Source organism: Amia ocellicauda, chromosome 1 (assembly GCF_036373705.1).
Source record: "Amia ocellicauda isolate fAmiCal2 chromosome 1, fAmiCal2.hap1, whole genome shotgun sequence".
In the NCBI taxonomy this organism is placed as follows: domain Eukaryota; kingdom Metazoa; phylum Chordata; class Actinopteri; order Amiiformes; family Amiidae; genus Amia; species Amia ocellicauda.
The window spans coordinates 34,439,555-34,459,016 of record NC_089850.1 but is presented as its reverse complement, the minus strand read 5'-3'; the positions used below and the strand labels follow the sequence as shown (position 1 = coordinate 34,459,016).

Here is a 19,462-nt window from a genome sequence, read left to right as displayed (position 1 = left end):
ATCTTTCTGTGTGTGTGTGTGTGTATTTGAGTTTCTTTATGTATCTGTGTGCGTGTGTGTGCATGTGCGTCGCCTGTCTCTCATGAGGTATGCAGTGAATTCTGTTCAGCCACGGCTCCTGTGTGTTCAGTCAGAAACAAAGGCCTTGGGGTTATAATTGCAAAGTGCTTGACACAGATTTGTGCTTTAAGATGTTATTTGTTGTCATCTTGTGCTTCTTCTTTTATTTTAGCGCAGACATTGTTTTTGTTCTCTTTGATTGTTTTGGTTTTGATGTTTTCTAAATCCTCCTGGAGATGTGTTGATTGCCAAAGACAGAATTCTTGGGGCAGTCCTTTTAAAGAAGAGGAGTGGGAGTGATTAGTTTCAGCGAGTCTGAATGAGACAGAACAGCCCCACAGTAATGAAAGTCAACGTAGCCACCTCAAAGCAAGTGTGCAAAACATGTGGTGGCAGCGTAGAGCTATGATTAGGGAACTGGACTCTGGGTCTGAGGGTTAGGGGTTCAGCAAACAGCTGGGCACATAGCTTCGTGAGTTTATTTACCAACTGCATCAAAGGGTACTGGTTTATATGTAGAAATGGCTATTTGTAGCATTTGTTATGTATGAGTCATGTGTGCGTGAGACTCCAGAGCTGCTCAGTTTCCTCAGTGGGGTTTTAGAGAAAGCTGGACTGCACTCACTCACTCTCCCCATGCCCAGCAGAGGCCTCCAGAGCCTCCTCTGTCATAATCTGCACTTGCTTCCCCAGGCTGTGTGCGATCGTGGGCGGGGCATCTGTCTGCCCTGCTTGATCAGGCCTGGCTGTGATGCGCTGCTTTACAGCTATTAGAAAAGCAGGGTTGTTTATTGGAAATCAAAGAGGATTTGAAAATCAAGCTTTCTCTTGCAGGGATTAGGGAGAGCAAAGGTCAGGGTGTTATAAAAGCCGATAGATTTTCTTAAGACCTCCTCTTCTCATTGCCTACAGAAGCCTGCACTAGTGCTGTGAGCGGGGGGAGTTTGTGCTGCTGCAGCCCCGCTGTGTCCCTGCAGTTCCGGGCAGCCTGTCTCCCCGGTCTGGTTCAGTGAGCGCAGAACCCCTATTCTAGTCTACTGCAGTACAACTGTGATACAACCACTGTGAAGTGTAGAAGAGCACAGTGATATCAAGGAAAAGCATAGAGAGGAACAGTATAGTAATCTATGATACACACCATGGAAAAAGCAATAGCAAAACTCAGTACATGGTCTAATCCTGTGAAAACCAGGAGAAACTACCACAACGGCTCATATATACAGAGAAACACTCTTTACGCCAGCTGGTAGCATTGAAATATGCATGAATGATGATGATAATAAGACTACTACGAATTATTCTTATTAACTTTAGCCTTCCATACAATGAGGTTTAGGGCACCTCACACAGAAGTACATTAAAGAAACAAATTCTAACAAAAGAATAATTAAATCAAAGGATCTACTAATGAACACTAATGGCTGCCTTAACTAAGTTAATACAAGGACAGTCTGCAACTCTGTCTCTCAGGGCTAGTTTCACAAATCAAGATTAGCAGTAGACTAGCTGATGATATTTTAGATTGCAGTGTGCTAGGTCTGTAGAAGCAGCCGTCTGTGCCTGGGATGTGCGGAGCCCTGTGTTCAGCACCATGGAGAGCACCCTGTGCCAGAGCCCAGACACGGACAACATACCTGTCTACTGTGCAATACCTGACTGTCTCACCTGTCTACTGTGCAATAGCTGACTGTCTCACCTGTCTACTGTGCAATACCTGACTGTCTCACCTGTCTACTGTGCAATAGCTGACTGTCTCACCTGTCTACTGTGCAATACCTGACTGTCTCACCTGTCTACTGTGCAATAGCTGACTGTCTCACCTGTCTACTGTGCAATACTGTGTCAGATGGTATATTTCCAACAGTACTTAAAGAAATTAGGGAAATTATTTATAATATCTCAAATATTCCAAATGACACTTAGAACAGGGGATGTGCCAACTGACTGGAAGACAGCAAATGTCAAACCAATCCACAAGAAAGGGGACAAAACTGAGCCAGGAAATTACAGACCAATCAGTCTCACCTGCATCACCTGTAAAATGTTGGAAAAATATTAAACAGAAAATAGAGGAGCATCTTAATGAAAACCATATTCTTGGGGATAGTCAACATGGGTTTAGACGAGGCAGATCATGTCTTACTAATTTATTGGAATTTTTCAAACACGCAACTGCAGCTGTAGATCATGTGAAAGCATATGATATGATATACTTAGATTTTCAAAAAGCCTTTGATAAGGTTCCACACCAAAGACTGATCCTCAAATGTAAGTAGATGGATTATGAACTGGTTGATGTAAGGAAACAGAGGGTGTTGATTAGAGGAGTTGCTTCTAACTGGAGTGAGGTTGTTAGTGGAGTTCCACAGGGATCAGTATTAGGGCTTTTGCTTTTCCTAATCTATATTTATGATCTGGACTCTGGGATAGTTAGCAAACTTGTCAAATTTGCAGATGATACTAATAGGTGGCTCAGCAGATACAATCTCGGCAGCACAGGTTATTCAAAGGGACTTAGATAATATTCAGTTGTGGGCCAACACCTGGCAAATGAAATTCAATGTGGACAAGTGCAAGGTATTACATGCAGGTAACAAGAATGTCCACTATAATTACACTATGGGAGGAACAGATCTAGATGAAGTAACGCATGAGAAAGACCTAGGAGTCTACGTGGACTCCTCAGTTTCTCCATCCAAACAATGTGGGGAAGCAATAAAAAACAGGATGTTAGGGTATATTGTCAAAAGTGTAGAATTGAGAACAAGGGCAGTAATGTTCAGACTGTACAATGCACTAGTTAGAGCTCATCTGGATACTGTGTACAGTTCTGGGCTCCACACTTCAAGAAAGACATCGCTGCTCTAGAGGCAGTTCAGAGGAGAGCAACCAGACTTATTCCAGGTCTGAAGGGAATGTCCTACTGAGAGACTGAGGAACTGAACCTTTTCACCCTGGAACAGAGGAGACTACATGGGGACTTGATTCAAGTCTTCAAAATCATGAAGGGCATCGACCACATCAAACCTGAGGAGCTTTTCCAGATCAGCAGGGACACACGCACCCAGGGACACAAATGCAAATTGGGCTTCAAGGCATTCAAAACAGATTGGCTGAAGCTGAAAATTTGGGAAAATTTAAAGTCAGACTGGATAGGATCCTTGGATCTCTCAGTTATTAATGGACACCAAACGAGCATGATGGGTCGAATGGCCTCCTCTCGTTTGTAAACTTTCTAATGTTCTTATGTTCTTATGTTCTAATACCTGCCTGTCTCACCTGTGTACTGTGCGGTACCTGACTGTCTCACCCGTCTGTGTGGGCCCTGTTGGTATCACCTCTGTCTGTGTAGCGCTTTTCTGTGTCCGACTGTGCTGCCGTGACTCACAGCATGACCTGGACTACAGAGAGGCTCTGTGTGAATCAGCTGGTCTCATTAAGACTCTCGGCCCCAGGGTTTGCTACTGGAAGTCCGTAACCATCACATCTAATTAGCTGCATTTGTCCTCATTATCTCAGTGCTCTGGGTCAGTGTGAGGGGAGGTGTCTTCTGTAAGAGGAAGGGCCTAGGGGGTGGGGGGCTATAGGGTCTTCACGTTGTCCGCCACCTGAGCTCTTCACTGTCCCTTTTTGCTGCTTCCCCCAAGTCTTTAGCTGTGGTGGCTTTAAAAGGACCTGTGGACTCAGCTGCTGTCAGTCTCACAGTCTGTCAGTGTTGGTTAGTGAGGCTGTGGTCGGTGCAGACGGAGGTGCTCTGTATTGTGTCCTGCAGCCTTGGTCTCGTTCACACTTTTTCCACATGGCAGGGGCATCTAAATAACAAGGCTGTGCCATCAGGAGCAATAGTATTCCACAGTCACTAAGGCATCGCTCTGGCAATGTTTCTTCATACCTCTCTAATCAGGTTTAAGATTTCTGCAGTGCTAATTAGCTATATATCTGAAATATGAAAAGTAAAATCCCAATGGCTTTGACTTTGACAAGCACAATGACCAGCTGGTGAACCCATCCAGGAGAATCCGAAACAGTGCTTTCAGTCAAGCAAGAGCTGTGAAAGCAATAAGTCTGACCTAGGTGTGTAACCCAGGTTTGTCCCAGGTGGAACTCAGATATATAACCCAGTTGTGTAACAAAGGTGTATCACCCAGGTGTGAATGTGTGACCCCAGATTCTGCCCTGGTGTGACTTGAGTGCTTTTCAGGTGTGTCTCCAGGTGTTTCCAGGTCCTGCCCAGGTGTGACCCGGCTGTGTGTCCTGCCATTTCAGACCTGGACCAGCCAGTGCTCACCGTGCACCAGACCATCAGTGATGTGCGTGGGAGCTACTACCAGGAGAAGACGGTGTTCTTGCGCTGCACTGTCAACTCCAACCCCCCCGCACGCTTCATCTGGAAACGCGGCAACAGCCCCATCGAGCAGAGCAAGGACAACGGCGTGGACATCTATGAGCCGCTTTACACACAGGTACCGGACACTCACACTGACCAGGCACTAAGGTGCTCAGGTACTGCAGCACAGCGGGACTGGCTGATTGACTGATACACACACTAACGACCTGAGGAGCTGACTGAGGCTGACATGTTTGACATGCTAACTGACATACTGACTGACACACTAATGGGCAAATGGCCTGTTTGTGCAGAGTGAGTCCTGCAGGGAGGCGCTGACAGCAGGCAATCCACTGGGAGGCTCAGCTCCCTATCCACAGCCCTGTCTGCTTCGTTGTGTTTGACAGGGTCCTGTGTAACACAGGACTGTGTGTGCATGTGCATATGTGTACTTGCAGGACTGTGTGTGTGTGTTTATGTGTGTGTGCCAGTGTGAAATTGTGTGTTTCTGTGTCATGATGGCATATCTGTAGAGGACTTTGTGTGTGTGTGTGTGTGTGTGTGTGTGCAGGGCGCTGTGTGTGTTTCAAGGACTGTGTTTTTGTTTTGTTTTATGTGTGTTTAAGACTGGGGGCCATTATCGCAAAGGCTCCCACAATCTCACTTAGTTCACATCTGTTTTTTTTTTTGGCCTAATAAGAAAATGGCTCAATGACTTGTCACGCAAGTGTCACATAAATCTTACAGTTGGCTGATTTAAGAATCCCTGCAGGCACTTTAAACCTTCCTTGTGGATTCTGTAGCATTAGCAGTTTGGGCTTATATATATATATATATATATATATATATATATATATATATATATATATATATATATATATATATATATTAAAGAACTGCAGTAAGCTTGGTTTGCAGACTGGGCTGTGTTTCTGGGCAGAGGTGGACACTGTGGACTGTACATAAACTGGGGACCCACCCTCACATCCTTTCTATATCAAAGGACATACGATGAGGGGGAGGGAATAGACATTACTGTTTCTGTCTGCTCTGATTAGAAACATCAGGAAATTTACAAACAAGAGGATGCCATCATGCCCAGTTAGTAAGGACCTGTCCCTGTCTGATCACTGTGACTAACTGCCAGGTAGACCACTCCGTCTATCTGTCTCTCTCCTTGCCAGCCAGCAAGAAAACTGTGTCTGTCTGTCCTGATTGCTGTGTCTTTCTGTCTGTATGTCCTGATTGCTGTGTGTATCTGCAGGGCGAGACAAAAGTGTTGAAACTGAAGAACTTGCGGCCACAGGACTTTGCCAACTACACGTGTCAGGTGTCTGTGCGCAACGTGTGTGACATCCCCGACAGCGGCGTCACCTTCCAGCTCACCAACGCCACTTGTAAGCCTTGCCTGCACAGCACTGAGCCCTGTCTGTCTCTGTATCTCTCTCCCCACGCTGTACTCCTCTGTCTCCACATATCTGGGGCTCTCTGTCACTTCCTCTCACCCTCTCTCTCTCTCACTGTTCTCTGTATCTTTCTGGTGCTGTACCTCTCTGTCTCTATATCTGTGTCTCATTGTCACTGTGCTTCTCTTCCTCTCTCTGTCTTTATATCTCTCTCCCCCTCACTCCATCTCTCACCGTCACTCTATCTCTGTTTTTATATATCTTTGTCTCTCTGTCACTCTACCTCTTTGAATCTCTTTCTGTCTGTGTATCTCTCTCCCCTTCTCCCTGTCACTCTCCCCCTCTCTCAACTCAAATTCAATTCAATTCAATTCAAAAAAGCTTTATTGGCATGATTAATTGACAGTGTTGCCACAGCATTGACAGACTTCCCCAGTGCTCAGGAACAAGGCAATGGGAGCAATAAATACAGAAATGATGCGTTTAACATGACCATCTCTCCCCATCTCTCTCTCTCTCATTGTGCATCTCTCACGCATCTCTCATTTGAGCAGATCACTGTAAATGTTTCTGAGCTGGACTTTAGTAATGGCTCTGGCTCAGTGTAGCTTTCCAGGGAGCTTGTGATGCCAGGAAACTTGTTCATCTGTCTGTCTGACTGTCTTCCTTTCTGTCCATCAGTGCCTTGTCTCTCTCTGTGTGTCTCTGTCCGTCTCTCTCTGCTTCTCTCTGCGTTGCGTCATTCTCACAGCTAGACATGTTCACAACCTGCTCCTGGCTCCCGTGTTATTTCAGGGAATGACGTTCTTATCTGCCCTTTAATGTGTTTTTTAAGTGCTTCGGCAAAACAACTCATTTGGTCCTGCCATTTAAGCACATTTCGAAGCGCATTTGTATATGAACGACAGGAAAAGAAAGAGACAGGGAGGCAGAGAAGGTGAGAGGCAGGGGGAGAGTGGCATTGTGAAGGAGCTTTAGCTCAGATTGAAACTCAGTTATGGACATTACAGATGTTACCCGTGGCTGCTGAGGTTCTCAAGGATCAAATGGGGGTTTGTGCCACACATTGGTTAGTGAAGTAAAGGGACTCCACAGCTCCTTCCTCACTCAGCACCTTCCTCAGCATGGAGGTTGATAGATGGACGAACAGCCTGTCAGACACACAGACAGATTAACAGATAGACAGTCAGACATGGCAGGCTGAGTCAGGGAAGCAATCTGTCAGACAGTCATTCAATCAGCTAGCGAATCAGGCATCAGTCAGTCAGTGTCTCAGTCAATCAGACAGTGTCTCGGTCAGTCAGTCGGTCCGTCCGTCAGGCAGTCAAGGCAGTTGCTGTGTGTTGGGTGCAGGCCAGCCTCCAAAATCCCATCAACAGGCAGATCCTCTCACACCAGGATTACTCGGCAGGTACAGCCATTTATTACGGCGCTGTAAACCCCTTTAGGAAACATCAATCCCATTATGCCAGCTTTAGGACACCAGCATCCTGCCCCCCCACCTCCCTGGCCCGCTGCACCGAAGGAAATTGAAGCAATAATTCTTCCTGTGTTATTTTCTCTTTCTTCTTTGCTCTCTATTCTTGAAAATTGCTTTTATTCTGCGTCGCAATGCTGCTGTGAGATCAGGGCACCGTGGCCAACCCCCCCCAACCCAACCCCCATACTGCATAACCTCTGACCCTATCTGAGGGGGGCAGATAAGAGCACTATTCAGACACTATTGTCATATTCCACATTATGATTATGATTTATGATTTTTTCTTAGCAGACACCCTTACCCAAGGTGACCTACAGTTGTCACAAGAAACATTACAGTAGATACAATAAGTGCAAAAACAATAAGATAAGCATTAGTCTTAGTATGTATGGGCTTAAACAAGTACAAAATACAGTAGCGTTCCATCTGTGGTGTGTGCAGAGGGCAGATTGACACCTCCAGCATAGGTATGAATATTACAGAAGCAGTGACAGTAAGATTATTAAAAATTATAGACACACACACAATAATGGAGCAGTATAGACAGGCTGTCACATAGATTATACATACACATACACACAGAGCACTATATAACTTGAACACGTGTCATTTCCTGGCTGCTGGAAGCCAGGGCAGCTCTTGCAGGATACGTGGGCAGGGGCAGGCATGGGGACAGTGTGCGTGGTGCATCAGGGAGATTGAGACATAATGAATTGGGGATTAGGAGAGCTTGGTCCCACGGCTGCTCTCATGAGTCGCCTCCTGTCTGTAGGTCCAGACGCAGGATTACCTTGATCTGGGCTGTGAACATTGGATGGAGGCGTCAGTCATATCAGTGAATCAGCCAGACGGTGCATCCAAAAATAAGTCAGTGGATCAGTGTATCAATCAGTCAGTTAGTGTAGCTGTAGTCACTACTACTGCTTCTCCCCCCCAATATACCTGTCCACATTTCTATCATTCTTCCTGGTATATACTGTGGACATTGTTAGTACAGGAGCCAGCAGATGCCTTGAGGCGAGTCTCGTGATACAATTCATTTCATTTTCAAATCTCTCTCCTCCTCTCTCTCTCTCTCTCTCTCTCTCTCTCTCTCACTCTCTCTCTCTCTCTCTCTCTCTCTCTCTCTTTGTACTGGAGCCATTGAGTGGAAGACCTGGATAGAGAAAGTAATGTCCAATTCACAGATTGTCTCTTTGTTCTCTCCCCTCTCCTCTCCTCTCCCTCCCCTCCTCTCCTCTGATCTCCTTCCCCTACTCCCTCCATCTTAATTCATCCCTCAGCCCCCCCAGCTCTGCGCCTCTCAGTGAATGAGACTCTGGTGGTCAACCCTGGTGATGACGTGACTCTCTCTTGTGAAGTGACGGGTGGGGAGCCCCCTCCCGTGGTGTCCTGGTCCCGGTACCCCAACCCCCTGCCCCCCAATGCCCAGGTACGGGGGGGTAGCCTCACAATGCGCAGTGTCACCCCCCGAGACTCTGGCTTCTACAACTGCACCGCGGTCAACAATGTGGGCAACCCGGCCAAGAGGAACGTCAACCTTATTGTCAGAGGTGAGGGAGAGAGGAGAGGAGGGGGAGACAGGGGAGGAATGGAGGAGAGAGGAGGGAGAGAGGGAGAATAAAATAGGAAGGGAGGGAGGCAAGGGGGAGTAGGGAGGAGAAGGATGGAGGGCTGGGAGAATGGTGGATAGGCAGATAGGGAGAGAGGGGGAAGGGAGATGGGACATGGATGGAAAAGAGGGAGCAAGTTAGGAAGGGTGGGGGGTAGAGGCAAGAGGAAGGAGAGGCGAGAGGGAGGGAGGTAGTGTAGGATTGAGGAGGGAGTGAGAGGAGGTGGCATTTGCTTTGTTTTCAACAACATGGACAACCTCTGATTTTGTGGTGTCTAATCCATCCCTTACCCCTCCTCTTCTTCTCTCTCCCACTCGCTTCCCTCCCCTGCCCACTCTTCCTCCCTAATCCCCTCTCCATCTCTCCCTCTGCCTGTTCCCTCCCCATCTCTCTCCCTTTCCATCCACTTCCCGCTCTCCCTGGACCCCTCCTCTCTCCAGTCATGAGGAACATAACCTTCCAGATCACGCCAGACTCCAACAAGGACAGCGAGACCATCCAGATGGGCCGCGACCTCAAGCTGTCCTGCCATGTAGACGCCTTGCCCCAGGACAAGGTCAACTATACCTGGTACAAGAACGGGGTGTCCGTGCAGCCCTCTGACAGCCTGGTGCTCCTGCGCAGTGACCCAGACATGGCGCCTGGGACCAGCAGCCTGGAGATCATCGACATGAAGTTCAGGGACCAGGCCACATACAGTTGTGTGGCTGGCTTCCTCGGCAGCGCTGTGCAAGAGCTGAGGGTGGATGTCAATATCACTCAGAGCAGTGGTAAGGGACTTAGGCTCAACTCTACACTCCTGTCTGCTCTCCTCTTATCCCCTCCTTCTCTCTCCTGCCTCATCCTCTCTTCTCCATTCTCTCCTCCACTCTTCCTTTTTGTGTTAGTCCTCTCTCTTCTTCTCCTTCTGTCCTCTCTGTCTGCTCAAGCAGTGTGTCTGGGCTGACAGTTGATGCCCTACCCAACACACACACACACACACACAAACACATGGGTCCCCAGGTCTCAGTGACTGGTGGTTGTATAATTATCTCCTTCTCCCTGTGCCTCTACCCTCAGTGACTCCTCCTGTGCTCTCGGTGCCCCCCGGTGGCAGCTTGGTGACAGTGCCAGAGGGCTCGGTGGCAGAGCTGGTGTGCCTTGTGGAGGGCAAGCCCCGCCCACCTGTGCTGTGGTCCCGGGCGGACAAGGACCTGCCCATGCCCTCGGGGGATTGGCTGGTGGAGACGCGGGACGGCCGGCTGCGCTTGACCAATGTGACGCGGGATCTGAGTGGCTCGTACCGCTGCCAGACAGCACCTTACAATGGGCTGAACATCAAGAAGAGGGAGGCTCAGGTGCAGCTCAATGTGCAGTGTGAGTCCATCTCTCTTTCTTCTTCCTTGTCTCTTATATTTCTCAATTTTTCTACCTCTGTCTCCCAGCCTCTCCCTCTCTCCCCTCATCTCCCTCCCTTGGATAGAGAGACAGGTAGTAGCCTGGGTGACCTCTAGACTGTGTTACCAGTGTGACAGGCCCCCCGGGAGGAAGCACAGACAGGAGGCCTGTATTTAGGGGAAGGGGGCGGGGGTGGGGCTCCGACTGGGATATGGAAAGAGCGTACACTGTCTGGGACCAGTGCCAAGACAGCAGGAGAACGATTGCTTTCCTGAAACTGAGCCTGCCTGGGCATTTCTTTCTTTCTTTAATTCATTTCTTTATTGTTAATATCTTTTTTACTCATTTGTTTGTTTGTTTGCTCTGCCTGTTGTACGTTTTATTGACCGATATGGGAAAAGACACTGTCATTTTTTACAGCAGGGCTCTAATTAAGTGCTACACCCCTCCTTCCCTTCTCTCCCTGCACCGCTGCTCTCTCTCCCAAACTCCCCTCTCAACATCATCCATCAGCTGGGCCTCCTCTCTCTTCCGCACTGCCTCCGAGCAGTGGCCCGGGCCCAGGCATGGAGAACGAGGGAGAGAGAGAACGAGACAGAGATGGAAAGAGTCTCTTTCAGGGAAAAGAGTCTTGGAAAGGCAGGGGGAGGGAGAGGGAAATGAAGGGAGAGGAAGAAGAGAAAGAGAAGAATGGAGAAAGATACACAACCGGAGAGGGAGATAAAGATAGATACAGAGAGACAGAGGGAGAGATAATCCACCTGTTCCTTAAATCCAGGCTGACTCCACCATGCTCAATATCTTAATCCTATAAACCACTACACCCTATACCCCAATCCTGAAGTCCCATGCATGTCACATATGAATGCCACAGTACCCCAAACCAAGTATCTCGCCCCCCATGCCCCCTACAGCTTGTAACCTAACCCTATAGTTCCCAGCAGCCTCCAGCTCAGTACTCCAGTCTATGTCCCATCCTCCCTCTGGGTCTGGTACTGCTCGAGTCTCCGTCACACTTCATGACATGAGCGCAGTCAGACCTTTGCTCCATTTCCAATTGCTGTCTCAGTCACACCTCCGAGCGCCTGATTCACACAGTGCCCAAAAGCGTGACAGGCCTACTACACCAGAATACAGATGCCATGGTTATGAATGCTCTTCCGAGGCTGACATCACTACAACAGGCTCACGTGCAGAACAAGTCCTAATATACTTCTCACACTCCGCCCTACCCCTCCTCTGTTCGCTCTCTCTTTCTCCTTCTCATCTTCTCTCCCTGTCTCTCTCCTCCTCTCATCTCATCCCCACCCCTTATCCCTCTCTCTTTCTCGTGTTCCCTCTCCCTCCGTCTGTCCTCTGCTGGCTCGTTATGTCAGTGGTATTTAATCATAATGAATACGGCTGCTGTGAACCCAGAGCAGCTCCCGTGTGATAATCAGGGCTGTGTATGGATCTGCTCTCCCTGCTGTCATTACTTTCAGCCTGTTGGCAGACCTGCAGGCAGACAGGGAGGGTAGACGGCCTTCACAGGCAACAGCCCGATGCACTCTGATAATTGATACGGCACACTCAGTGCAACCCAGGCAGTCCTGTGCCATGTCTTCACAACACCATGGTATAATTCAAAGACCCTGTGACCCACACACCTGATTCATCGCTGGCTGGCAGGCAGGAGTGCAGTGTGAAAACCACACCGCTGTGGTGGCACAGATGCCCCCCGTTATAGAGATGTCTCAGCACTTTTGCTCAATTGTCAGACTGACCAATTGACCAACATACTGACTGACTGAAAGACTAACTAACTAACTGTCTGCCTGCCATACTGAATTAATTAATTAATTAGTATTCAACCATCTGACTGACTCATTACGTGACTGATTGACTTACTTCCTAACTCACTGCATGACTCACTGACAGACTAATTGACTGACAGATTAACTGTCTGAGTGACTGACTGACTGATGAACTGACCTATACACTGGCTGACCACCTGTGTGAATGAATGAATGAACGCATGAATGAGTGACCGACCAACAGACTGAGTGAGTGAGTGATCCACAGAGTCACAGACTGTCCGACTGTCTGACTGCCTAGCCGGTATTGCATATTGTTGAAGATGTGTTGTATGTGTGTGCAGTCGCCCCACTGGTGGATCCTGTGTTCCAGGACGTGCGCTCCCCGTCCTATCGGCCAGTGGTGCTGCGCTGCGCAGTGCTGAAGACCAATCCCACGCGGCTGGCTGGGGCCACCTGGATGCTGAATGGCGCCTTACTGCGCAGCCAGGGCGTGGAGCTGCAGGACGCTGCAGAGCTGCAGGTGGATAAACTGGGCCCTGGCAACAATGGCACCTACGAGTGCCGGGTCAGCAACGGCGTGGGCAGCTCTTCCTGTGTCTTCAACGTGTCGGGTCAGTCTGTCTGTCTGTCCATCTCTGAGCATGTGTACCTGTCTGCCCCTCTCTCTGTTTGTCTGTTGGTCTGTCTGTCTATCTGTTTGTGTGTTTATGTGTGTGTCTGTTTGTCTGCCTGTGTCCATGTGTGTGTGTGTGTCTGTCTTGTGTGTTTCTTCTGTTTATGTGGCTCTGTCTGAGTGTGTCTGTCTGTGTCTGTGTGCAAATGTGTGTCTGTCTGTCTGTGTATCTGTGAGAGAGGAGATGTGCATGTCTGTGAGTGTGTGTTGTTTTTCGCAGCTTGTAGGTGTGTGTACGTGTTTGTGTGCATGGATGTGGGTGTGGCTTTCATTGCTTGTCAGTCTGTCACTCTGGAAATGTCTTTCCATCTGTTTGGGTCTTTGTGTGGTCGTCTGTCCGTCCTCCAGTGTGCGTGTGTGTCCATCTGTCTGTCCCTCTCTGTGTGTGTGTGTGTCTTTGTAGTCTTTACTCCTGTGCACTGGCTGTGTTCTCTGATACAGCTGCAGAACAGACTCTGACTCAGACTCCTGTCAGCAGCCTGAGCACCCCTGTTCATGTTCAATGCTCTCAGCAAACCTCTGCAAATCTCTGCTGTGCTTTTGATGTAATATTTAGTTTTCTGCTTTCGCACAGCAAACAGAGCACTTCCAGTCACACACAGAGCACGCAGCACAGCTTGGCTCTGTTCAAAGACGCTGAAATACAGTCACACATGCCGAACTGTCACAGACACTGACACTCGATGACACTGACAGAGAGTGGAGCTGTCCCCTTAAAAAACCCAGCAGCAGTGTCTGGTTAGGCCTAGATTTAGAATAAAGTTTAAATTTAGGGATGTTTTGTTTCAGTTTTGGAGATTAATGTTGAGGCTGGGGTTAGGTTTAGGCTTAGTCTGTTCCAGTTTGTGTTTTAATATCCTCTCTCTCTCCCCAGCCAGGGCCTACAACCCTGAGTTCTACTACGACACACCCAACCCCATCCGCATCCAGAAAGAGAACCGCAACTACACCTACAACCTGCAGTGGACACAGAAAGAGCCTGGCGCTGTGGACAGGGTCATCGGCTACTGGATCACAGTCAGACAGGTGAGTGAGGGTGAGAAAGAAAGAGAGGGAGGGGGAGGAAGAGAGAGAAAAAGGTCAGACAAACAGGTGAGAGGGAGTGGGAGTAAAAGAGAGCGAGAGAGGAAGAGAGAGAGAGTGGACAGGGTCAACATCACACAGGAGAGAGAGAGACAGAGAAGGACTTAATCTTAACTTAACCCTGTAGGACCTAGTCTTGGTGTTACTGTGTTACTGTTCCTATACAGTGTATAGAGAAATCTTCTTAAAAAAAACAAGTGGGCCAATATATTCTGTGTGAATGTGACAGAATACTCTACAAGATCTATATTCTCCTTTAAAGCATCCCCCAGAGGGTTTCCAGAATATCATTATTCGTGTTATCCGAAAAAATGCCAAAAGAAGCCTACAAGCAATCATTTTTTCTTTTCCCTTTTCTTTCTCTCTCTCTCTCTCTCTCTGTCCCTCTCTCTCCCCCTCTTTTTCACAATTACTGTACAACAGGCTAAGAATAGGCGAGCTGCCAATGTCTTAATCCTTTGGTCTGCCTGTACTGCCAGGGTTGGATGGACAGGGTTTCACCATAATCTGTCTTAAAACCAAATGGTGCTGTTCTGGTTGTTAGTTGGTGGAGCTGTGCAGACAGGGTTAGGGACCGTTTTAGGAAAGAAAGGTCATTCGAGGCTGCTGTCTGAGTATAGTCTCTCTCTCTCCATCAATTATTGTTTTATCATTATTATTTATTAATTTACTTGACACCTTTATTCAAGGTGACTTGCAAGGCCCTTCCTGCCTCTCTTTCTCTCTCTCCATCTCCCCTCCCCTTCTCTTTCCTTTTGGGTCTCCATTTATGAATTATTGAAGTACTAATCCTTTAATTATAAGCTGACTGTGACCCACCTTCTCCAGGTTGGCTCAGGAATGAAATGCATGCAGAGATTGAGTGTGGCGCCAGCTATTACAGAGGGCTGCAGTAAATGCCCCATAATCGCAGGCAAATAATGTGAAGGATCCATCCAGCTTCCCAGGCCTGGCCATGCAGGACCCCTGGGTCTGCAGGTTTTCATTCCTGCCCCCATGTCAGCTGCTCACCTGAAAAATCTCCACCTGTGTAAGAGCTGGAAAACTGTCAAGGTTGAAGTAAGACAGACATTAGTTTAATTAGGGGTTCAATTAAGAGCTCAGTTGGAATGAAAACCACCTGACAAAGGGGCCCTGCAGCAGATGCAGGGGTCTTCCTTTTGTTCTTCAGGTAGAGGTTACATCAAGGAGGCTGAGTGAACTGAGTGCTATACACAGAGAACTTTTGTCTTACACCCAGAATGCCTTTCCCTCAGGCTAGCCATTTTATGTGATACAACATAATGGCCACCACTGGTCATACACAACCAATGCTATCTGTGACCGCTCTGGGTCGACCAATCACATCGCTACACCTGCACTGGTCTAGATATATCACAGCTTCTGGGTCAGAGACAATGCTCATAGTTTGAGAAGGAAGATAAGGGGGTGGTCTGGCAATTATTCTGGTATCACAAATCTCCTGGAATCTACAGTTAGGTCCATAAGAGATCAACTTGTACCAGAATGATGGGAAGAGAAAAGTATGGAGAAGTGAAGGAACGAAGCATACCACCTCATCTGTGAAGCATGTTATGGCATGGGCATGTATGGCTGACAAGGGAACTGATGATGTGACTGCTGACAAAAGCAGCAGGATGAATTCTGAAGTGTTTAGGGCTTTATTATCTGTTCAGATTCAGCCAAATGCTTTGAAACTCATTGGACGGCGCTTCACAGTGCAGATGAACAATGACCCAAAGCACACTGTGAAAGCAACCCAAGACTTTTTTAAGGCGAAGAAGTGGAATGTTCTGCAATGGACAAGTCAATCACCTGACCTGAATCCAACTGAGCATGCATTTCACTTGCTGAAGGCAAGTCATTGACTGCAAAGGATTTGCAACCAAGTATTGAAACTCACAATTTAATGTTAGTTTGTCCAAATACTTTTGAGTCCCTAAAATTGTGGGGACCACATATACAAATGGGTGTAATTCCTACACCGTTCACCCAATTTGGATGTAACTACCTTCAAATTAAAGATGAAAGTCTATACTTAAAGTACATCTTGATTCAAATCCAGTGGCCTACAAATCCAAAATGATGACAATTGTGTCATTGTCCAAATATTTATGGACGTAACTGTATAACAGATGAGATGTGATTCTCAGATCATTAAGTTACTGTAGCTGCCAATCGAGCACAATAGGTTAAATGGCCTCCTCTCTTTGGTAAACGGTATTATGTTCTGATATCCTTATCTAGATGCAGGATATCAGCCTTCTAAGGTGAGACGTGGTGGAATATTGCTGCTGTGTGCAACAATATCAGTGTTTTGGTGAAAGAGGTTATTCAATGGACAAATACCAGTCATTTGTTTCATCCCCTGTTACTCTGTCTTTCTCAGTCTCAGTTTCCATCTCCTCTCTTCTCTCTTTTATCTCTCTCTTGCTTTCCATCTCTCCTTCCTTCTCTCTCTCTCACTGTATTACTTTCATAGTCCTTCAATCTCTCTCTCTTCTTCCTCTCCTCTCCTCTCTGTATCTCTCTCTTGCTCTCTGTCTCTCTTGAGTGTTTAGTGTTTAGTGGATCTGGAAAAGCAGTGGCACCAGGAGAGAAATAAATAGATGAGCATGTTCATAATTTGAGCCTGTGGGAATAGCAAGACTGAGAGATGCTGTCGTGGGGGGGGGGATATACTATATATGTGGCGAGAGCACAGTCTTTAACAGTTACACAAAAATTCTTAAGTTCCGTTTCCCCTTAATTTTGTCCTTAAGTGTTAACATCAAAATTCTAGTTAAGGGGGAAAGGAATTTGTAGAATACTTAAGTTATTCAGTACTTTTAGTTTTATGCAGTCCAGTGGGGTTTATACATCTTAAAAAACTCTGAAAATGAACTACATTTGTCTAGTTAATTCACCAATGATCTGATTTAGGCAGTTAAGAGCTCAAAGGGGACTGAGAATCTGGATACAATGTACTGAAGCCATCTAGGTACACAATTTATGTGTGTGGTGGAGTTTGTGGATGCGGGAGAGAGGGAAGGAAAGGGAGAAATATGGACAGTGGAAGAGGGGAGTATCTGAAAGACAGAGAGGGAAAGAGAGAGATGGAGAGTGAGACGGAAAGAAGAAGAGTACAATCAGTGGAAAAGACAGAACATGACGGGCAGAAGGAGAGAGAGATGGGAGTGGGAGAACGAGTGAGAGAGAAGTGGAGAGGGAGAGGCGTGTTGGGAGTGTGTTATATAAGGGGCTGAGTATTCAGGCGTGCTCGGGCTCTGATTGTTTTAATTATGCAGCTGCAGTAACGACAGAGTGAGCGCAGGGTCAATACACTTCTCTTTCGGTACTTTGGGCTGCTTAGATGATCGCTGTGGACATGATTTTTATTCAGTCACTGCATTTGTGCCTGTGCTGGTGCTGTATAATATAGCCTCCTCTGTCACTCCAGTCCACCCAGCACTGTGCTTCTGTTGCCCATTGCTGCAGTGCCATGCATGGAAGAGCAACATTGGCTGTAACGGAAATATTAAATCCTGATTTTGTGTTTGAATGTTTCCTACACCTACATACATATATGGAAACATGAGCCAGTTTTCAGAAAGTATTCTGTGAAGCGTCCCATGAGGTCCATCATCTTTTATGTTTTATGTTTTTATAGATATTCTCTGAAGTGTCCTATAAAAATCTGGCAAATCTGTCGACTACCAGAGTAGATTCCTAGTAGGTCGAGGTATAGAGAAAGTGTGGCTTCGTGCTGTGGCTGTGGAGCAGCAGTAGACACTGAGGTTATTTTAGAGTGAACCAGGTTGTACTGATTGGTGCATGCTAACCTGCCCTATGAATGGGAGCTCCTAAATGAAACATTACATTAAAAATCAAAATCTCTAAATTGTCAGTGTCCTTTGTAAAAGATCAGAAGGAAGTTTTAAATATTACATTGCAACTAAATTCTTGTTTTACTCCTTTTGGGAGTCTTTCACAATTGCAAGCATCACTGGGTTTAAAGAGGAGGAGGAGCAGGGATGCAGTGACCGCGAGCTGGGCTGTGTGGCTCGTTTCCTCTTTGACTGTGTCCAGTGTGCAGTTGTGCTCCCTGAGTTGACGCTGCACTGCAGGGATGGAGTGCTGGTTTGCAGCTTGAACTCAGCAGAGCGCACACAGTGCAACAGCAGCAGAGTGATGGGTCAATCAGTGTTTTTGTGTCACCGTCCCGCTCACGATCCCCTCGTAGCAGCTTCAGCCACCCTATTGCTCTCTCCCACACAGGAATCTCTTCTCCCACCTTCTCCCCACGAATGAGGCCGAAATACCTCTCCCAGCGATCTAATTCTCTGCCGATGTCTCTTTACCTCAAAGCACCACAGGCACACAGGGGAACTGAGCTGCCTCTGGCTGTGCTTTCCAGATAATGAGCCCGTCTTTGTGCAGGATGGAGCCGGCCCTCCTCTCTTCCTGCATTGGGCCAGGGTAATTTTAGTTTAGCACCAAATGTGTGAAGTACAGATTTGCACATTGCTCTGAAGCTGAGAGCCCCAGGGTTTGCTGGGTACAAATACGCTCTCACGCTTGTCACATGCATGGAGCACTGCCTGATGGGAGATCGGCAACACCACTGGTCTGCACATGTCGCTGCACATGCGTGGCATTTCAACTCGTGGACACAGTGCCGTTTGCACACATTATAGGGCCTACTGTGAGTTTCAGCCTGACACTGTGCTTGGAGGGCGAACAATTGTATTGTAGTGCAGTGCATTGCAGTGAAGTTTGTTGAAATGTAGTATAGTATAGTGCAGTGCATCGTTGTGCAAGGTTTTGCAGTGTGTTGTCTTGCATTGTAGGACAGTCCCTGCTTCTCCCCACTGTTACAGATGTTGTCTCTAATGAAACACATAGAGACAGGCAGAGAGCGAGAGAGAGGTGGTAGCTATAAATACAGCGGGCAGGACTCTGTCCCTCGCTGGCACAGGCCACTTTCACTCAGACAGCTTCTTTCCCTCACCTGCTCTGTGAGACCAAAGAGATAGATAGAGAGACTTCTTTAAGTAGAGCAGGGAGACTGTCAATAAGGGAGAAGGGGAAAGCGATGAAGGCGGATGGAGATAAAGCGAGAGAGGGAGGAAGAAAACAGTGGAAGTGCAGGATAATCGCACACAGTCAGTACAGGGAGATACAGAGAGTTGTTATTAGTCCCCTGTCCTGTCCGGCCTTGTTCTGTACAGTGCCGTATGCACTCCCTGTGCCAGTCTCTGTGTTACAGTACAGACAACACTATTGTATATGTCTGTGTCCTACTGCCAAAACAGTTGCAGCCATAATCCGTTGCCCGTGCACATCTTTCGCTGTACTTATCTAAGAGAGCCTGCAGATAGTCTATTTCAACATTTATTTATGACAAAATGGATGGTATTGAAATAGCCTGGTGAATACGACCCCACAGCAGTGAGTCCATGCACAGTACTGTAAGGAGCAGAAGGTGCAGGAGAGGATGAAATAAGAAACCTGGTTGCAGCCGCGCATCTCTAGTCTCTAATGGGCTTTTATAAATGTTTTTCTTTTTCCTTGATCCATTTCGATCTCTGAAAGCAGGGTTCTTCAATTAGCACTCACATTCTGAGTGTGTGTCAACGAGTGTGTGTGTGTGCACGTCCATGTGGAC

At 47.4% G+C, this 19,462-nt stretch overlaps 1 protein-coding gene across 1 annotated transcript in view; it reads left to right on the top strand.

Annotated features, from left to right (window-relative positions):
* mdga1 (MAM domain containing glycosylphosphatidylinositol anchor 1) overlaps positions 1-19,462 on the top strand; it is a 76,012-nt gene that overhangs the window by 24,216 nt on the left and 32,334 nt on the right. Inside the window, exons 3-9 of the mRNA XM_066713800.1 lie at positions 4,327-4,523; positions 5,652-5,784; positions 8,557-8,826; positions 9,327-9,656; positions 9,946-10,242; positions 12,401-12,670; positions 13,607-13,758. Of these exons, the coding sequence (XP_066569897.1) occupies positions 4,327-4,523; positions 5,652-5,784; positions 8,557-8,826; positions 9,327-9,656; positions 9,946-10,242; positions 12,401-12,670; positions 13,607-13,758 (1,649 nt within the window). The remainder of the gene's footprint in view (positions 1-4,326; positions 4,524-5,651; positions 5,785-8,556; positions 8,827-9,326; positions 9,657-9,945; positions 10,243-12,400; positions 12,671-13,606; positions 13,759-19,462) is intronic.